The following is a 15,473-nucleotide window of genomic DNA, read 5'->3' on the forward strand; positions in this document are numbered from 1 at the left end:
TGCAGCCTGGCTTCCTGTCAGTTCCTGTCTCTCTGCCACTCACGGGTTTCTGTCTTCAGAATCCTGCTTCCTCAAGATGGAGCTGGACGACTTAGGGGGCCTTTTTACCTCTCTAAGTATTTTGTCACCCCATCTGTGGAACTGTAGGTGGTCAGGGGTTGGGGATCAGTGAAGTCTACCTAGCTGGAACGGTCTGAACTTGAGGAAGGCACCACGGAGACTGCTGCCCGGAACTCAGCTGGGAAGGCTGTGGACGTACCACCTCTGTCTGAGCGCAGGGCAGAGAAGGGCCTGTTTGGTGGTTATCAATATATATATTTTTTCCTTTTGCAGAATGAAAATAGAACAGAGATGCCAGGGAGATTGGGTCCTCATCATAACCAACCCTCTCTAACTTACATGTAAGGATTTTGGTTAATTATAGAATTCTTGCTGCCTAAAACTTAAAGATACATCACTGATATTTTTGCTAAATGTTGACTGCAGCGAATCGCTAAGATGTGGCATATTGATTTCTTGTTGTGAAGTGAGCTGTTCAAGCTCCATTTAAGATTTTCATCTTGCATGTAGCCCTGAGCACATCATAGCACCATAAATTAGTTAAATTGCACATTTATCACAAATGTTATTTTAAGATACTGCGTAAATGTGATGGTCGGAAGATATACAGTAGGACTGCAGCAAGCCGGGGCTTGGGCGGGGTGAGGTCAGGGTCACCTGTGCACCTGTGATTAAAACCTCCCTCCCTTGGTAACATCCCCCCTCCTCCCTGCACCCATTTAAAGGCCTGACTTGGGCGACCAATGCCTTCCTCCGTTCACTCTCGCAACAGCAACCACAGAACGTGAGCACAACTACAACAGACGCGGAAGTGAGACTTTACATCTTCCTGTCTTATCTCAGGGAAACCAGGGCCATTCTGGGCTAGGGGTGGAAGGTTCTTCCGGACAGTGGGCCAATCTTTAGCCAGGCAAAGGTTTGGTAACCTCAGGACAAAATGGCCCTGGATTTCCAAGTAGGGTGAGATCCCAACAAGTCATATCCGCCATGCTGCCTGGTTTAGGGGGTTGTTATTGTGCCAAGTGAGGTTTGCATTCATGCCTAGAGCCCTACTGCCCAATTCTGGTGTTTCTCTAGAGGTAAAATTAATTCATGGACCCCCATGAATATGAGCAGTCCTTTCCTGGCTAAACTTGCCCAAGGTGTCAAACGAGCAAGAGAACCTGCGGCCTACCTTGGCTTGTAAATCCCCACACCGACCCCCAAATTGGAAAGCCCAGAAGATGATCCTGGGACTGGGGTGAGGAGGAGATGGGCAGTGTGTGTCGAGTCCTTCTCCCAAACTGTCAAGAGCGGGGTTCCGTCGTCACTCGTACAAATCCCATCTCCCTTCAAGCCACATGGGCCCTGGTGGTGATGGAAGTGTTGTCAGTTTAATCTGTTAGATGCAGGACTTTGGATTCTAATAAACCGATGCTATATTTAACCTGTGAAAAATTCAAGAGTGGAAATCTGGGCTCCAGGATGTGAAGATGCAGAAGGCACGGGAGGGAGGGTGTCTCTGTCCCCTGAGATGCGTTCTGTGGGGAGCCGGTCCAGGAGGGAAGCGTACATGTCCTTCAGCTCCTCCCAGGTAAAGGTCAGCAGGACAAAGAATGGGCCAGAAAAGAACCAGGGCTGGCCACAGAAAAGATGGGGCCTGGCACAGGCCCTGCACCAGAAAGGGAACCTGCATTCTTCCCTGCCCGTCCGTAAAATCCACCTGTGTGCCCACATCCCAAGGCAAGAGCTTAGCTAGCACAGTAATCTCTATTTGCCAAAAGAACTCATTTTAAATTGTAGTGAGTTTCTCCCTAAAAACCCGGAGAAAGATGGAATGCCGAGAGAAAATAGAGTAGACAGAAAAATTTGGACTTCTCTTGAGAAAAAGGGGTGGGGATGAGCGGAAAAACCGTAGGCGTGTTGCCGAACATCTCTGAAAGGGCTTAATTTAAATTTTTAATAAAAGAGGTTTTTTTTTCTTTTTTTTTTTTTTAAGTTGAGGTGTTTTATGTATTACATGGATGTAATACATCTCTCATTTGTATAATTCTAGGTTAGGAGCTATGATTCTGCATAACTGCAAGAGTAGTTTGAATATAGTAATAAAGGTATTTTACAATTTTACATGATGTTCCCAGCGTTTTGTTGGCATGATTTGCCGGGGCTAATAAAAGCTTGTGATTATCATATAAATGCTCTCCCCCTCCTCCGGTGGATGGGTTCAGTCTCCTCCCACAGCCCCCCTGCCTGCTTATCTGTGGCTGTTTTAACACAGGAGGGAGAACCTTGGGACCCCAAAGTCTGTCTGACCCGACTGGTTCTGTTTCCCGCTGTTTGAAAATCCTGAGTCAACAGGAAGGAGTCACCCTTCCAAAGCTTTCTTTCCCATCAGCCTCCTCGACAGCGCAGGCCCCTCACCCCCGAGCATCCAGAAGGGAGATCAAATCCCAGCCCCCCCGCAGGTCACCAGGTGTGACCGGAAGCTCTGATCTGGGGGTCTGGCAATATCCCTTCTGCACTGAGCATCTAACCTTATAGGCAAGTCTTCCTTTCTTGTGAATGTTTATTCTCGGTGCAGATCCTATTCAAGCTGCCTCTGAGTAAGTGCTCCCCGCTCTCCAAACGCCAAAGTTCACTAAAACTCCCCCTGATTTACGCACAGCTTCCGACTGCCAGCACCTGGCAGCCGCAGCAACCAGCTCCGTCATAAACAGATCGCATACAATTTAATTTTAATGTGCTCGTTAGTCGTAGCACATTTCAGACATAATTGTGAACGCAACACAAAATTATAGCAAAAAGACAATTTTAATGCTGCCGTAGAAAAAAGGGTTATATGAAGAGTCACATAATGGTGCTTCATTGTCAACAACCAAACAGGGCACAGAGTGTGTTACGGTGTCTGTGCTGTTTACATGCCAATATTTTATACAAAGGTTCTCATATGGTGTCAGCTGTCAGTTACTTCTGCAAATTAACTGCCAAAAATGGAGAAGAACAGAATCACTTGGAGAGCCGGTAACCACGGGTTACCTTTCATAAGCCTAAAGATAAAGCTGCAGTGTGGGATCTTGGGAGAATAATTAGGAAGAACAAAACAGAAAGTTACCAATTGAAATAGAAAGGCATCCTACAATATGGAATAGCAACCAAGAGGGCTTATAAATAAGTGAAAGAGGTTGGATCACAGAATGCCTCATGACTTTTAAGCAAAGTATTACAGTACAAACATTTTAAAGGCTTTATCAATGTTTAGGAAATACAGTACAAGTTCTTTTTTTTTGTTCTTTTTTTTTTTAACCTTTTCAAATAGACTTAACCCTTTGAGCACTGAGTTTATTTTGAGCGTTCTTTGATTTCTAATAAATACCTTTAAAAATCATGTGCAAAATAGTTATGATGCCTGCCAGGGATGTTTTTCCCGGTCTCGTTTATTCAGACTGCTCAAAACAAATGATAATACGATGCTAATAAATATGTATAATTTAAACATGAACCTCTATCAATATAGATGTACTGTATAGCAAAACAAACTATCATACTTTGCTTTCAGATAATGTTTCTGTATACTTTATAAATGCTATCTGTGGTATCTTCTGTATAATTTACAATGTTTGCATGTAAAAAACAAAACCCATAGACCTTAAAAAAAAAAAAGAAAAAAAGAAATATACACTATACATAGGCACAGCTTATGCCCAGAGCACAGCAGGTGCATAAAACACTGTTGCTATAAATGCAAGAAAAAGGTCATTTAACCACAATCACATTTTTTTCATAAGAGAGTCTGAAATCTATACAATATATACATCTATGTTTCAATGTGAAAATAATATTCTTTTAAATTTCAAGGCGTGTTATACCCCTGCAGACCTGCATAAATGGAGGTTCATATTATTCATTATAACTAAGCTGGTAAGGAGTTTAAAAAACAGAGCTTCATACATTATTATTATTTTATTTTATTTTTTAACCAAATTAATGCAAAAGTGCTTCAAAGTACTCAGAGGGCTAAAGATGAAAGGGTGAGAAATGCCAGCACACTCGAGTCTCGTGGAAAAAGTGTGCCTGATTTCGTTATAAATGCTTAATTAAACTGTCTGTTAATGCATGCAGCTTGAAGCATCGGCAGGATGCTCACAACTAAATCCCATTTACACAAAGTTCCAAACACTTACCACTGCATTTTAACCTTCATATTTTACCAGTAACAACAGCTGATTATGCACCTCTATTAAACACTGTACAGTTATACAAAACGGTCCAGCCCAGAGTGATTCTCTGCAGTTAAAATAAGAACATGTGCCAAGAACAACAAGTCAGAGGGGGGGCCTGAAGGTGCCTTCCACAGTTTCCCTCAAAGCAAACTGCAGTCCCTTCTATCAAAAGCAAATGCTACTGCTTCTCTAACTCAGAGACATACAGAAGGTGGTCTTCCGGAGATTTCCCGTGTGTTTTGCTAAGGTGAAGTTTAACAGCATGCTTGCTGGCAAAGGTCCGATTGCAAAGTTTGCACTGATAGGAGGTCCCTAGGTCCTCCTCGGGGGAGGACGTCACCATTTTTTCTGACGGTGACTTGGTTTGTGCTATCTGACTGTTAATCTGTTCGGTGGACAGTTTGGATAAGTCCCGTAGCCGGAAGCCTAAGTGTGATTCTAGGTGACTGATGTACGTGGAAGGAGTCCTGATTTGAGACGCACAATCGTTACAAAAGAAGACGGGGTGGCCAGTGTCCAAGTTTTTGAGGAACTTTGTTCCACCTGTCCTTCGAAGCTGGTATTTCACGTTGGCCAGCCAGTGGCTGATGGTGGTCATGGACAGCCCAGTGAACCTGGAGATATGCATCCGCTCCTGGGGGCTCAGGTCTGACATGATGTACTTCCCTTCCGAGGTCTGCCGGAGGCTGGCGGCAAACTGGGCCTGGAGGATCAGGAGGTGCTGGGGGTTCCAGTTTGACTGGCGGCCCTTCCTCTTCTGGGCAGGCGTCGACTCCTCAGCCTCCTCCAGAGTGGCCCCATCAATGTCAGACTTCTCGGAGATGCTGGAAGGAGTGGAGGATTTTGACGTGTGGCTCTCTGTCAAGTTCTTCAGCATATCGGATATATCTGACAAGGCATTCTCGCGTAGCGGCGAGTTTGACATGAATGATACGACGGCAGATGTCTTTGCCGTTGTCACCGTGGATGAGGAGGTTGCCGGGGCTGTGGACGTGGGTGACAGAAGCACTGAACCCAAGGAGCAGCCTTTGTCACTCTTCCCTTTTGTCAAGTCTATGGGCTGGTCGTTGTTGACGTGGTAGAAATAGCGGTCGAGGTGGTCTGCCTTCTTGGACTGCAGGGGCGGCGGGGTGGCCACAGCGGCCTTCTCCGCCAGGCTGTTGCTCATCTTGAAAAGCATGCTCATGGGGTCCAGGGCAGGCAGGGAGGGCTTGGCGGCCTTGCCCAGGTGAATGTTCATGACTGACTGCAGGGCGCTCAAAGGGTTAACAAAAGGCTGTTCGGGCGGGTGGTCGGTGATGATGGCCGTGCTGCCACTCAAACTGCTGGACAGGGGCTTCACCAGCTCCTTCCCGTTCTCCACCGGCTCCGCCAGGGGGCTCCCATCCTTGCACCCATCCCGTGGGGGGCTGGGGCTGTTCTCCTGGCTTCGGAAGCCCCCGTCGCTGGACGCCTCCATCTTGATGGGCTCCCCGACTTCGCTGCTACAGGGGGAGGGAGTGGCCCGCTTGGGCGGGGAAAGCTTCCCATCCGGCTCCTTCATCTTCTCCTCCACTTTGGCAACTTTCTCAGTGACCTTTTTCACCAGCTCCTCCATGGCATGAAAGTTAGTCTTGGGCATGGGGGACGTCTGGCTGCTGGGTGGAGACACCAGGGTCTGGTTTTTCGTCGGGGAGACAATCTCACTGTTGCCAAACATGGGTTTCAGGGGCGTGCTCTTCCCCGACGAGCCCAGGGACAACTTCATCATGTTGGGAAGTTGGTAGGCGGCATGGATGCTGGGGTAGCCCCCCCAGCTAGGAGTGCCGTTCTGGGCCTTGTTGATTGCGGATGTCACTGTGTTTTCCAGGGATTTGAGGATATCGAGCCCCCCCTTGGGACTCTCTTCTAAGTCATTTTCAGTCAAGTAATGGTATTTGGAAGAGATGTCACACTTCTCCTCTTCTTCGCCAGGCTTGTCCTTTTGCTTGGGTTTCTCGTCGGTGACCGCTTTGTCCTTGTCGACTTCCTTCTTGACCTCCACATTCAGTTTTGGGGAGATGCTGGCAGGTGTATTGGAGGGGGACGTGAAGGTGGTGGCCGCCAGGGGCACGGACTGGACCTTCTCGTCCAGCAGGGTTGTGATGGTAGGCGTGACGGGCGTCTCCACAATGGGCTTCCCCTTTTTCATAGCCGAGTTGGTGACCTTGATGAAGTGGCCAGTGACCATCATGTGGGCCGTGAGCTCCTGCAGGGTATCGTGCGAGCTCCCACACTCCATGCACTTCAGGATCTGCGACTTCCGGGCCTCAAAGTGCCATGCGTAGCTAGCCCCGTTCTGGTGGCCGTACCGGTTATTTGGCGTGATGTAAGGGTTGGAGTTCTTCTGAAGTGCATCGTTGGTGTCTGAGATGGTGGCTTTGGGGGTTCCACCTGTGGAATCCGGGGAGCTGGGGAGCTCCAGCTCCAGGGAAGCTTTCTTCCGAGCGGCAGGGATGATTTTGGCGGTGACAGGAGTGACGGGTTCCTTCAGAGGCACTTTTTGGTAGTGTTTTGTTTTGATCATATGGACACTCAAATCCTGCAGGGACTCAAAGGAGTGGCCACAGTACATGCACTTCAGCACCTTCTGGGCATCTTCCTTCCCTTCCATTTCCAGCAAGGAGCGTTTGCGAGGCTTGGACCAGCGCTTGGGGTTGTTGTTATCGGTCTCGTGGTTGTCGTCGCGGTAATGCCCCGTCTCGTTCATGTGCACCGTCAGCTCCACCAGGGTGTCGTAGGCGGCGCTGCAGTCCTTACAGCGGAACTTGCTGGCCCCCGTGAAGATGGAGCCGTAGAGCTTGCTGCTCTGCCGGTACAGCTGCACGGTGCTGAAGAGGCTGGGCTCCGGGAGCATGCGGCTCTGCGACACCTGCTGCAGCGTCTTAGCCATGGCGCTCTGGTGCCAGTCGAAGCTCCCGCTGCCACAGCTGCTGCTGCTGCTACTGCTGCTGCTGCTGCTGCCGTTGTTCTTCTCCGAGGAGGGCTGGTGCAGGTTGAGGTTGAGGTTGGACCAGTAGGAGTTGGAGAGGAAGTTGTTGTACACGGCCTTCATCTGCTCCAGGCTATCCGACACGGTCGTGTCTTCCAGTGGGACCGTGACCTCCTTGGTCTCCTCTTCGTTCTTGATGGAGCCGCTTTCAAAGTCAGCCATTCGGTCACTGGTCTCACTGATGTGTGACTCGCTGTCCATTTCGTGGCAGGAAAACTCAGCGGCCGGGGAGTTCTGGTAGCTGGGGCAGGCCCGGGTGAGCTCCTTCTCCGGGCACATGTACTTGGCTGAGGGCTCTCCATCTGCCGTATGCTCCTCTGCGTCTAAACCTTCATCCACCAGGGCAGCAGCCTTTAACTCCTCGGAAACATAGGCTGCCATGATAACAGGTGGGAAAGAGAGCCAGGTAGGATGGAATGATGAGAGAGAGGGAGAAGGAGAGAAAGAAAGAAAAAAAAGCATTAGTACGTGTTGATCTTACCTAGAATACGTTCTGGGCTCTCAGGAAAACACAGCAACCCAGATGGGCACATGTATTTGTAAAACTAAATAGTTAAAATGTGGTGTTTCTTTGGAGCAAAAAAAAAAAAAAATCTGCTCTTCAAACATAATTTGCCACCTTATTCTTCTCAAGGGGCAACAGCTTGAAATTAAAACTAAATTTGAAATTAATGAAGCACATTCTGGAGGTGGCATTCATTTCTAAAGTAATAAATTACTTGTATCAACCTCAGAGACAGCAGTTCCTGTCTGTCAATTAATATGTCTTATGCTTCTCCTACCCCTAATGCATTTCTTAACAGACAGATTCACAATTTAAATTAAGCAAGCAGTTTTTACTCATTACATTTTTGAGGCTCAATCTTTAATAAATATAAAGTCTAAAAACATCAATAAAATTTTTACCAAGTAAAAAGAAAAGTACGTCCATTGTAATAAAGGAAAAACAAGATTTTGTGGCTTTTTTTTTTTTCTTTCTTCCTTCTGGAAAAGGAGGTCTCAGAAGAGCTTAGAGGTAAGTTTCCTGGCAGGGATAGGTGTGGGTTCGTTCCAGTTGAGAGGAGATACCCTGACCGGCTACCACCCAGCCCCCAGCCCTGTCCCCCACGTGAACACTCAGCCGTTCTCAGCCACCTGCGCACACACACTCTCCATGCAGAATTATGTCAGAACAAGTTCAGGAAAATTGGTATTCGGTGCTCATTCCTGCTGTATAAATATATACAAGACCTTCCAGTGGACCTTACAAATGTCAAAGTGTTTGCTCTTTAGACTACTTTGTCAATATTTACTCAGTATAAGCTTCATGGGCATCCAACAGAGATCCTGTCTTTCTGGAAGCGATGTAGCTAGGATGTAAATCCAGCATGCATTCCCACACAGGTGGAGGGCAGGCCACGCACGCGCCTGCAGGTTCCGGAAGATGCACGTCCAGAGACGCAGAGCCCAGAGAATACTAGTGTTAATGCAACCGGGTGATTTTTTTTTTTTTCATTCTCTTGCATTCAGTGATTTGGGTTATTCCTTACTAAACTGATCTGCCACTGCATACTGCATCAGGATAGTTTTTTGGACAGTGAGGCGTGGCCAGCCCTGTGGCTAGGAACAATTTCAAGGTAAAGGAAAAGGGGAAATAAAGTGACTTTGTCCTGTCAGCTTCTAAATACTTGTTTGCTTCAAAAGGCCAGTGGTGAAGTGTGTTAGATGGTTGGAATGGTGCAGTGCGAATGGCAAGGCTGATTTCTACAAAAAGCTCTTAAGAAAGGAAGGGAAGCTTTGTTTGTGGAATTGACTCCACCAACTTTAAAGATTTGCCCCTGCTCCATTTCACATCAGAAAACAAACCAACAATAATGATAAACAAACAAACAAACAAACAAAAAGAGTGAAATTAGTCCCTTGAAGCCAAACAGATAGGCCCCCTCACATTCCTTTCAGGACAAGTGTGATTCTTTTGCTCCTAAGCCCCCTCCTTTGAGTGCCAAGATTCCGACGCCAAGACACATGGAATCCCAACACTGATGTAATGTGAACTTGAATGGGAACTGTCCCAGGTACACACACCAGCTGCAGGAAGAGGATACGTCTGCTCATTTGCCAACTACTAAGCAAGAGTCTTGTCCAGGAGCTGTGGGTGTTCTTTACAAATGACCACAAGAGAGTGCCCTGCTGCGGTCAGCTGAGTGTGAAGTGCTATGAGGAACCTCAAGTTTGAGGCCACGCACTTTGAGATGACAAATAAAGATGGTGAAAGCTGTGTTCCTAGGGCCAGGACCAAATGCTTAGGGAAATACAGCGCTGACCAGTGGAGGTTCCTATGCTAGTCACAATGAAGACTGTGAACGCATGTGTTGGAAAAAGAACAGGAAAAGAAAAAGAAAAGAAGACATCGCACTCTCCCCCACCTGCCCCCCAACAGACTTCCTCGGCGTGCAGCACATTCTAGAAATATCCGGACTCAAAACTCCAATGGGGTGGCGGTCCTGGAGGAAGAACAGCCGACGAAGAATAACCAAGTGTCCCAATTTGCCTGGACCTGTCCTGGTTTCAGCACTGAACGTCCTGCATCCTGGAAATTCACTAAGTCTTGTGCAAACCGAAGGATGGGTTGTTACCCGAGCTGGGGCACACAGTATGACTGAGGTCAGAGATTCCAGATGGGTCTGCAACCTGTCTTATAATCCTCTTGGGGAACCGCTGGAGCAGGGTAGGCTGGGTTTAGCTAGACACAGCGCACTGTCTGCAGAAGTGCACTGGGTGCATGCATACATGATGTTTCCATAGTACGGTTTCACTGTAAACAGGGAAAGAGGAGGAAATCCCATGGCTGGTGTCCCTCCCACTGAGACTCAAGGAAATGCCCAGGTCTGTGTAGATGGGTGAAGATATCAAAGCCCCTTCTTTCCTGAAGATGCCTCCTGGAGCCACAGTCTGCAATACAAACCCCACACCCTGGGGATTTTGCTCCTATTACAGTAGCTCCCATGAAATTAAGTCTGCGAGAGAAATGGCCCCACAGTAGCCACTACAAGAGGACACCAGCAGCCAGAAGAAGCAGAGCCAATAGTGGACATGAAAGAGTCCTCTGTGGGTGAAGGCCACCAGGTGAGCGGGAAACCCAGGTGCTCTGCCAGCCCACCTCCCACCCAGGGGCAATGCGTCTCCCCATGGCTAGAGCCTTTCCCACCCCCACTGCACAAGCACGAACCCAGCCCAAGCTGTCCGGAGCACTCCTCCCCAACACAGGCACCATGAATGACGTGACCAGCTCCTGTCCTGGGCTGGCCCACAACACGCTCTGATATGCTTTGTAAATTACACAGCAGGGTCAGAATGTCATTAGTCTGCTGACTGAGAAGGAAATTGATATGGAAAGAAAAGGCCAACCTCTCAACCTCCCTGGTGGGAACAAGATCCAACTCAGAGGAGAATTAAAAGGCTCCAGTGCCAAAGAGAACTGGGTCCTGGAAGCCTCACCGCACACCCCAGGTCCTTACAAACGCACACCCTCATGGTCATGACGTGGGCCTCACTCCCTGTTCAAATGACCGTTTTCTTTTCCGATCTTAAGGTGAGAAGTATTTCCTTAGGTGGAGCCTAAGACTTTTACCCATTGGTTCTCCCCTCCACATTAAAATAAAGGGAAAGGCTGGGCGCAGTGGCTCATGCCCGTAATCCCAGCACTTTGGGAGGCCAAGGCAGGCAGACCGCCTGAGCTCAGGAGTTTGAGACCAACTTGGGCAACATGGTGAAACCCCATCTCTACTAAAATACAAAAAAATTAGCCAGACATGGTGGCACACGCCTGTAGTCCCAGCTAGTCCAGAGGATGAGGCAGGTAAATCGCTTGAACCCGGGAGGTGGAGGTTGCAGTCAACCATGACCCACCAATGCACTCCAGCCTGGGCAACAGAGCGAGATCCTGTCTCCAAAAATAAACAAATAAATACATAAAAATAAAGGGAAAATTCCCATCCTTCCACCATGCTTTGCAATAATTTCACTACTCTGGAAATATTTATACTCTTGATTACTGAACTTTAAAAATGTTCTAGAAAATGGAAATGGACCCAGTGAAATGAGGGAACTAAGGGATGAAAGGCACTCCACAAATACGCATCCAGCTCCCACAAGCGCCGGGCAGGTTACCGCACACTGAGCAGTGCAGTTTTCTTTCTCTAGGCCTCCATTTCCCTCTCCGAATGATACGGGGCACCACAGTCATATTTGTAAGGTCCTTCCTCAGCTACATGTCTATCATTTTATGGCCCTTCTGAGAAGGTAAAGAGCTGAACTGTAAAGTCGCTTAATCTGGTTCATTCTCTGCAAACGCCAACCTCACCTACACTCAGCAAGTGGAATCGTTCCTCAGTGCTTTCTTCTCTAGACTGAGCATGATACGCAAAGCCCCTGGCTGGAGAGAAGGGCGGGCTCTGGAAGCTGGCACAGTGAATGCCCTGGATCAGGCAAGGAGGGGAGGAGAGACTGGGTGTCTCCAGTAACTGTGCAGATGGTGAGAAGTCAACAGGGGTGTGGGGCAGGGCTGCTGAGAACCTGGTCCCCACCAGGCTGGCTTCAGTAGCCCAGGGGCAGGCACCGTCCACCGATTGGACCCAACAATGTATCACATATGACCTTGGGAAACTCCGCAACTGTCTCCAACAGTATTTGAGAGTATTTAAATTCCTTGTTGCTACTTCACTTTCTGCTCATTCTTGTCTGAATTCTCTAAGGGAGGGAACCTTACATCCCTAGTCTTGCGCGCAGGAGGTGAGCAATGGACAGTGGCTGTCTCATTTCAAGGAGGTGAGCGGGAGATCATGTCCACCAGCAAGGAGTTGTAACAGCCTTTGCAACAGGATCCCCCCTTCCTCTCTGCGGCCTCCCATATGGGCCCAGTTCAGCCACTAGCATCTCTTATCCCATCCCCAACCAACTCCCTGACTCCAGCCCCAGCCCCTTTAATCTCATCTCCAAGCAGAAACTGCTGAGATTAATATAGAACACCGCACTGGTCATGTCACCTCCCCATATAACACCCTCAGTAACTTCCCACCGGGCTTGGAAGAACATCCAAATTCCTCAAAGCAGCCCTGAAGGAAGGGAGTCCTCCACCATTTGCCCGGTTCCCCTCCAGCCCCTCTCAGCTTCTGAGATGCACCAAGATCTCTCACTCCACACTTTCTAGCGCTGCCTCCTCTGCTGGAAACCCCGGGGCAGGTGCAGTGAAGTGGAGAATGCAGGAACCCATCCTTCCCCGGGCCTCAGGGAAAAGGCTCTTGGGGATGGCAGGGTTTTGACTCCAGCGTTTGTCCCCTTAGCCATGAGGATCACTTGTCTACAGCCAGAGATTCCAACACACTGTCAGCTCTGTGTGGTCAGGACCAGATCCCACACACCCACACCGCTGATATCAGCCGCAACCCTACCGTCTGGCCCAGAGTGGCCACTCAATACATGTCAGTGGGATGAATGAATGAGTGAATGAATGAATGAATGAATGAATGAATATCTTAGATGGCTGCTTCACACCTCCTAAATAGCTGCCAAAACATCCTGAGGGGATGCTGAGTCCAGCCAGTCCCAATGCAAAGCAGATGTGCTGGGGTGAGACCCAAAGTCCATCCTAGGCAAGTTCTGTCTGAGTGTCACTGGCACATTCAGCAATGCCACTTTGTGAGGAAGGGTCTCTAGGTAGACAGGATGACAGAACCCACCACTGAGGAAGATGGGAGGAGACACCCCAGTCGGTGGTCTCCTTGCATTAGAGCCCCCCAAGCTGTGTCCACACTCAAATACCCTCTTCAGGAATGCATTATCTGCCAGGTGCAGTAGCTCTTGTCTATAATCCTAGCATTTGGGAGGCCGAGGTGAAGGAATTGCCTGAGCCCAGGAATTCAAGATCAGCCTGGGCAATGCAGCAAGACCCCATCTTTAGAATTCTTCTAAAAATTAACTAGGCATGGTGGCCTGTGCCTGTAGTCCCAACTACTTAGGAGGCTGAGGCAGGAGCATCACTTGAGCCGAGGGGGTTGAGGCTGCAGTGAGTTATTATCACACCATTGCACTAAAGCCTGGGTGACAGAGTGATTCTGTCTCAAAAAAAAAAAAAGGAAAGTAGGCCAGGCGTGGTGGCTTACACCTGTAATCCTAGCACTTTGGGAGGCCAAGGTTGGGGTATTGCCTGAGCTCAGGAGATTGAGACAACCCTGCGCAACATAGTGAAACCCCGTCTCTACTAAAAATACAAAAAATCAGCCAGGCATGGTGGCGGGCACCTGTAGCCCCAGCTACTTGAGAGCTGAGGCATGAGAATTGGGAGGTGGAGACTGCAGTGAGCCGAGATCGTCACTGTACTCTAGCCTGGGCAGCAGAGTGAGCCACTATCTCAAAAAAAAAAAAAAAAAAAAAAAAAAAAAGGAAAAGTGAAAGTGAAAGAAAAATAAAAGAATGCATTATCATCCCGCCATCCTTCTTTTCTCTTGAGCAAATAAGATGGGAACCTCTGCTGCCAACGCCCATGGAAGAGGCAGCTGGACTGTGAGGGGGAGGAGGTTCTCATTCAAACCAAACCAACAGCTGCAAAGATGCAAAGAAGCTCTCAGGAGTGATCAGGGACTCGCAAGTGAGGGGCCGACTGGGCACCCGCCTTCCACGCTTCTCCAAGTCCCTCTGTTGAAAGAGTCTCTCTTCAAGATGTGAGTCCCTGCGGAATGGCTGCACCCGCTTCCCCACACACATCTCACTTTCCTTACCCCACCAATGAAGACTGTGTGCTTAAAGCAGCAAGACAGCCATCGATCTCTCAAGAGCTGAGTGCCAAGGACACATTTCCAGACAACTGCCTGAACCGAAGAACTTGGCATGCACAGAACCGAATGTGACTCCTGGGGAGAGACACACATGGATGAGAAATAAAAGCTCCCAAACTTACGAAAGCTTTCTGCAAAGTTCTATAGCCCAACAACCTTGGAAGCCCACATGATGGGGGGAAAACACACACACACACACACACACACACACACACACACACACACACACACCCAAAACACGGATCCTGCCTAATAGGAACAAGTTTAGGACCCGTGTTCACATCCATACATTCATTGCATCTGATCTGATCCTCTCAATGGTCAAGGAAGGTGGAAAAATCATCTCCATTTTGCAGACAAGGAAACGGGGATTCTGGCTAGTTCCACAGCACACTTGCACTGAGGAACCAGTTCTGACCCCAAACCCTCCGCTGCAGCCCCTCAGGATGAGTCACTGGAGGTAGATGGGACATTTGTCTGAACTCCTAAGACCCACACCCCGAGTCCAGTGTCAGGGGACCACACAGGACACGTGGGAGGGAGCGCCCTATCCTCGGAATGAGGAGTGGGCAGTCAGGCAGAGCCTTCTCAACTCCCCCAGTGGGATCCACACCTACCCCTCCAGGAGGATCCAGCATCCCCACCCCCAGCTCACCAGTGGTGTGGCTTCCACACTGTGGATGCAGGGATGACAGACATATCATGTCCAGGGAGAGAAGACAGCCAGTCCACTGTGGCCATCAAGGGTCTGGAGACACCAATACCTTCATTAATATTTATTGTCATCATTAACTAAATTCAATCTCTAGGTAAAAAGAAACTAATGTGTGTCACATAAACATAAAACAGTAAGCTGGGGCATAACAGAATTCATTTCTGGGCAAGGTGGAATTACCTTCATCACACAGCTAAAAATCTCTCCCAAAAGATGAAGAGGAAGTGTTGGCTGGGACCTGCACTCTCCAGCCACGGGGGCCACGGATGGGCAAGTCAGGGTGGGAGGGGGCACTGGGTGTGGGTGGGAAGAAAGGAAAAGAAAGCATGGCTGTGTCCCGCCTCCCAGTGCAATTTCCAGGTACACTGCCCTGTGAACGTTAGCATTTTCTGGGCTGAAATAAAGGTTCTGAAGTTATAACCCTCTGTTTTCCCTGGGAAGGTGCTTTGCTGGCTAAAACTTTTTACAGATTCCTTTTTCCCATGTCTTCTTATTAGGGATAGTCCAGAAGAGCACCGCTCTCTGCAATGAGTGCCTCTGGTCATCATCCATCCATAAGGATCCCTGTGACTGTGATGGAGGAAAGAGTAGAGGCAGGAGGGAGAGGAAGAGGTGGGGAAAGGAGGGAAAGGAGAAGAAAGGACCGAAGAGGGAAGGGGCCATCAAGTCATCCCGGG

At 48.8% G+C, this 15,473-nt stretch overlaps 1 protein-coding gene across 1 annotated transcript in view; it reads right to left on the reverse strand.

The window, feature by feature from the left end:
• Nucleotides 1-2,831: 2,831 nt before the first annotated feature.
• The window catches only part of TSHZ3 (teashirt zinc finger homeobox 3), a 75,654-nt gene continuing 63,012 nt past the window's right edge, over nucleotides 2,832-15,473 (reverse strand). Inside the window, exon 2 of the mRNA XM_001103809.4 lies at nucleotides 2,832-7,643. Coding sequence (XP_001103809.3) covers nucleotides 4,438-7,643 — 3,206 coding nt within the window. The 3' untranslated portion in view covers nucleotides 2,832-4,437. The remainder of the gene's footprint in view (nucleotides 7,644-15,473) is intronic.

The sequence above is a fragment of the Macaca mulatta genome, chromosome 19 (genome assembly GCF_049350105.2).
Source record: "Macaca mulatta isolate MMU2019108-1 chromosome 19, T2T-MMU8v2.0, whole genome shotgun sequence".
NCBI lineage: Eukaryota > Metazoa > Chordata > Mammalia > Primates > Cercopithecidae > Macaca > Macaca mulatta.